Raw genomic sequence first — 4,542 nt, 5'->3', positions numbered from 1 at the left:
CTTTCCCATCATCAACTTCAGCTCCAGGCTGCTGCGGTAGACTGTATTTATGAAGTTCAGCTTTTGTCAACTGAGGCACAAACTAAAGCTCTGCATATTTGTTTAGGTCTCCAATGCGTGACATCATTGAACAAAATGAATGCTCTGCTAGTGTTTTGTAAGACGTAACTGCTGTCCTCTAGAACACTACAAGGGCAGAGAAAATGTAGCCAAGATGATCTCAGCACGTTAGGAATGTAAACGTGTTATTCTATGGACAGTGCTTGCTCTGTAGGAAGGAAGTGCTCAGTAAAAGCCGTGTTGTTTAACATACATATTGGAGGAGACAGAGGAAGGGGAAAATATTGCAATATTGCCCCCATCCTCTTGCAGCCCATGAAATAAATAGCCGTGCTTAAAAAACATAGTCTTGTTCGGTTTTGTAACTCTTGGGCAAACAGAATTTGGCCCTGCAACTCCTTTTCTATGATTATTTTCTTTCCCAGACTCTTCAGGCATTTTTATTTGCTTTTCAATGCCATAAAGTACTGACTATATGCTGTAAATAATGACATCAAGTAAACATGTCTGTAATGGTTTAAAGAGTTCAATCTATCCATGGAACAGTTATGGTATAAAACAACTGCATTGAGAGAAATAGCTCTAGCTCTAGCTCAAATGAAAAACGGTCCTTTGGCTTAGAAAGCAAATGTAGGCAATGCTATACAGTGTGATATTTAATTTCTCACATGCCCATTTCTCAGCCTGAGCTCCCGCTTGGACACGTGCTAAGTCATGGAGTGACTTCTCCGGCCCTCTCAGCTCCGGCACTCCGAGGGACCTCGGTGCACTCGCTGATGAGGGGCCTTCATTCTTCAAAGCCATTATACATGCTGGATACACTTTAAGAAACACTTAGGCATCAAGTGCCTTGCACTGACCTCCTCTGAGACTTTGCTGACTTAATTAATCGGGGAAAGCCTTTGCAAAATAAATAGAGATAAGCTTTGGCAAACCTCCAGACCTGGAGCGGGATGAATAGCTAACCTTGCGCTCGTTATTGCTCCAATCTGCCCGGCTGCCCGGCTCTATCTGCATGAGCTCGCTGCAGGGGACCACTAATGCTCGATCCTGAGGTGGGATTCAGATTTGCTGCCTCATTTAGGGGCAAGTCTAACGAAGGCTCCTGCAGAAAATTAAGGGGACTCGGCTCTCCCAGAGGATAGGTCAAAGCACCTAACTCGGGTTCTGACCTCAGGCGCTGCCGAGGGAGGAGCTCGCTAACCTCAGCAGCGCCCGAGTCAGGCCCTGTGACAGCACTTAGCACGGGTCCAGCTTAGTCCTACCAGGGAGGCTTTTCAGAAGCTCGTAGGCTGCATCAGCAGCGTCTCCATGAGCTCTCAGGGGGTGTCACCAACCCTGGTGATAAGTAAGCAAGTTTTAGAGGAGTTTGATGGTGTTCCCAGCACAAATACAGACTATTCCAACTACACGTCTGGTTTCTGTGCATGGCCACGTCTTCATGAGGAACTGAAATGACATAAATACAACGGGGCAGAAGCAGCTTCGCTTCCACATGTGTAATTCAGGTGAACCAAAGGAGAGTGTGTGCGCGCTCAAGACTACTGGGTGCCTTAAAAGCATGGGAAATGGGGAGAACTGGCAGGGCACAGTTAAGCCAGGCATCTGGCCTGCGACACGCTCAGCGCCGCTTTCCAACCAAGCTCTTGCGGATCCAACTGACGGGAAACCAGTCCCCAAAGCAAACGTCTCATACTGTGGCATTTATTGGATACGACCCTTAGAGCAGTCGCAGCCTGACGGGCAGCATGTAACTCTCGTCTGACCCTGTGCCGCTGCACGCGAGATGCTCTGTGCGCCAGGCAGGGCTGGAGAGTCGCCTGCCCCATGCAGTCGGCAGCAAAATACCGCTTCTGTTTTGTGTCAGCCACGAAGCGACACGCAGCCCAGCCAGAGCTCTCACCCCTGCCAGGTTTGACTGAATTGGCTAAATGTTCCTTTGCTCAGCATCAACCTGTTTGTTCCCGTGGTAATTCTCTCCCCTCGCAATGCCTTGGGTAATGTGTCCTTACCTCTGGAAAATTGGTCATGTTCACTATAATGAGCTGTGGTGACTTCTGTGAGATCTGCCCCAGCTGGTTCAGTGGAAACTTCCCGTCTTTTGTCACCACGATTATGTGATCAAGGGCCCCTCAAAAGAACAAACACAGCAGAGATTGAGTATGATACAGCAGTTCACAGCAATGCTGAAGAAAAACACGTATGCAGTGTCCCACTTCCCTTCTGGTATGCAAAATATAGATGTTACAAAAGAAAAAAATCATGTTTATTCAGACTTCAGGTGCTGTTTGTGTTCATGCATCCCCTGTGGTATTTGCAAGCTAAATATTTCAATGCTACTCTAAAGCACAAAAACATGAAAACAAAACTCGTTTGTTTTTGTTATTAGAATAGATAAACTAAGCAAGATTGTTAAAAATTAAAAGGAAGTAATTATTTTTTAATTCTTAGAACTTAAAGAAAATCAAAATGTTGTTACAAAAATCACGACAACTATTGTCTTTAACTTAGCAGTGTTCTCTCAAACCCCTCATTTTTTTTTCCAAGTCCCAAGAGGAGGTGCTGTACACTGCCTAATTTAAAGTATTCAGTTTCTCCCTAAGCTACTCTTAATCTGCTCTCTAGTTTCTGCTGCAAAATGTTAACAGGCCAAAAGACACATGGGACAAGAGGTACTTTATCAGTGCAATTTAAAAAAAACCGTATGGTTAAAATAAATAGTTAAGAGACAGAGCTATGCTTTCCAACTCCGCTAAAGACTGAAGTGCCCTTGCCAGAGCTGGGGTGGTGAATGATTCAAATTTGGTCATTGTTTAATGTTAAATTTTATCCCTGAAACTTGATACTACTTACAAATACGTATGTTCAGAGTCTTATAGTAACTGTAGCTTAGTCAAATATATTCACATTTCTTCCTGAAACACAAAATTCACTAAGTGAACAGGGCTTGTAAAGGTCACTAACCACAAAGACGCACAGCAAAAGAAGTTTGTATATGCCAGACACCAGCCTGGTGGCAATTTCCAAAAGGCTAATTTAATGGCAATTGGATTTTTCCTGCCCTACTGCACCATTAGCTGACAACCTGCTTCTTCATCACATCTGCAAACAGTTCAGTTAGACGCTTTTGACATCTCCCACTTACAAAAGCTATTTCCAGGAAGCTATTAACAAAAATGGATTCTTCCTGGTCAAGCTCAGGGTGAAGAAAGCCTTTAGCTGGGGATGTCAAGGTTGTAGTAATTGGGTGCCCAGCGAATAACTCAATAAAAAGAAAATCAATTTTGAAAAAATCAGAGTTCTCTGTTACTGGGGCTGGTATCCTTATTTACAGGCAATAGAGCATCATACAAGAAAGTTACCAACCTGGTGAGGTTCTAACACTGAGATTTCTGCTGAAATCTTCTTTCAGAGCTTCTACCACGGCCTGCATGTCTTCATTGGTTTCCTCCAAGTTGATAATATCCTCAACTAGGGCAGCACTGATATTCACTCTGGCTTGAGTCTGCCCTTTACCTTTAGCTGCAGATTACGCATAAAATTAATTTCTGTTTCTGACAACAGTTAGTTGTTGCATTAGAAAGTAGAAAGAAGACATTAAAACCACTGTTAGATTCAGAATTGAGTCTAAGATAAACCAAAGTGACTGTATATTTTAATGAGCAAATAGCCCAGCACTTGAGCACATAAGCCAAAACATATCTGTAGGTCACGCTGTGTGCACTGACTCCAGCCTGGGCTGTGACGGTTGCTACCCACCGCCCCAGCGCAGCAGCAGCTCCATGCGGTATCTCTCCCGCGGGAAGCGCTAAGGTTTCCTGTTCACTGCAAATCAGTTCCTCCAGAGCTGTGTTCTGCCTAAGTTAGATCAATGCTGGTTCACGAGATAAAAGGGATAAGAAAAGAAATTCTGGCAACATACTGAGGGGTTGCAAACACTAAGAAAAAGGCTGCCGCCGTTACCTTTTTTGGTAGCTAGCTGTCTGGTCAGCATCATCTGCTGGGCACCCTGCGAGGAGCGGGGCGGGGAGGCTTCCAGGAGCCTGCGGCAGCCCCCGTATCATTGCGAACGACGAACGACAAAGCAGGGAAGGCAGATGACGGAAGCGCCTTAGTGCCATAGCCATCGTTTACAGCTCTTCTCTAACTCACCTGGAAAAGAGAAAAGGGAGGTGGTCCATTCGGCGTGCTAAAAAGCAACAGATTCAGGTCTTAGCTGCACCTCTCGGTGCAAGGTGACAGTTCAGCAGTGTGGGCAGTGGGTCTGGGCGTACTGCTGTGACCAAGAGGTAAATTCAGTGGAAGGGGCTCGGTGGCGGCCCCGGACCCACGTTATCTGCGCAGCCTTTGCACATCCATCCAGCGGGGCACGGACCTGTGACACAAAAGCCACGTCTGCTAAGCAGCAGCAGCTCGTCAAAGCCTCTGGTATTTGCGCGTCAGCTGAGTAGAAACTTTAATTTCTGTCACACGAGGCTTGAG

The 4,542-nt window shown here is 45.6% G+C and overlaps 1 protein-coding gene across 1 annotated transcript in view; it reads right to left on the bottom strand.

Annotated features, from left to right (window-relative positions):
• The window catches only part of MRRF (mitochondrial ribosome recycling factor), a 5,108-nt gene extending 921 nt beyond the window's left edge, over positions 1-4,187 (bottom strand). Inside the window, 4 exon segments of the mRNA XM_009573875.1 lie at positions 2,073-2,191; positions 3,427-3,582; positions 4,024-4,076; positions 4,078-4,187. Coding sequence (XP_009572170.1) covers positions 2,073-2,191; positions 3,427-3,582; positions 4,024-4,076; positions 4,078-4,187 — 438 coding nt within the window.
• Between the last annotated feature and the right edge of the window lie 355 nt (positions 4,188-4,542).

The sequence above is a fragment of the Fulmarus glacialis genome, unplaced genomic scaffold (assembly GCF_000690835.1).
Source record: "Fulmarus glacialis isolate BGI_N327 unplaced genomic scaffold, ASM69083v1 scaffold18783, whole genome shotgun sequence".
Taxonomy (NCBI): Eukaryota; Metazoa; Chordata; class Aves; order Procellariiformes; family Procellariidae; genus Fulmarus; species Fulmarus glacialis.
The sequence above is the reverse complement of the archived record's forward strand: the minus strand, read 5'-3'. Positions and strand labels throughout refer to the sequence as shown.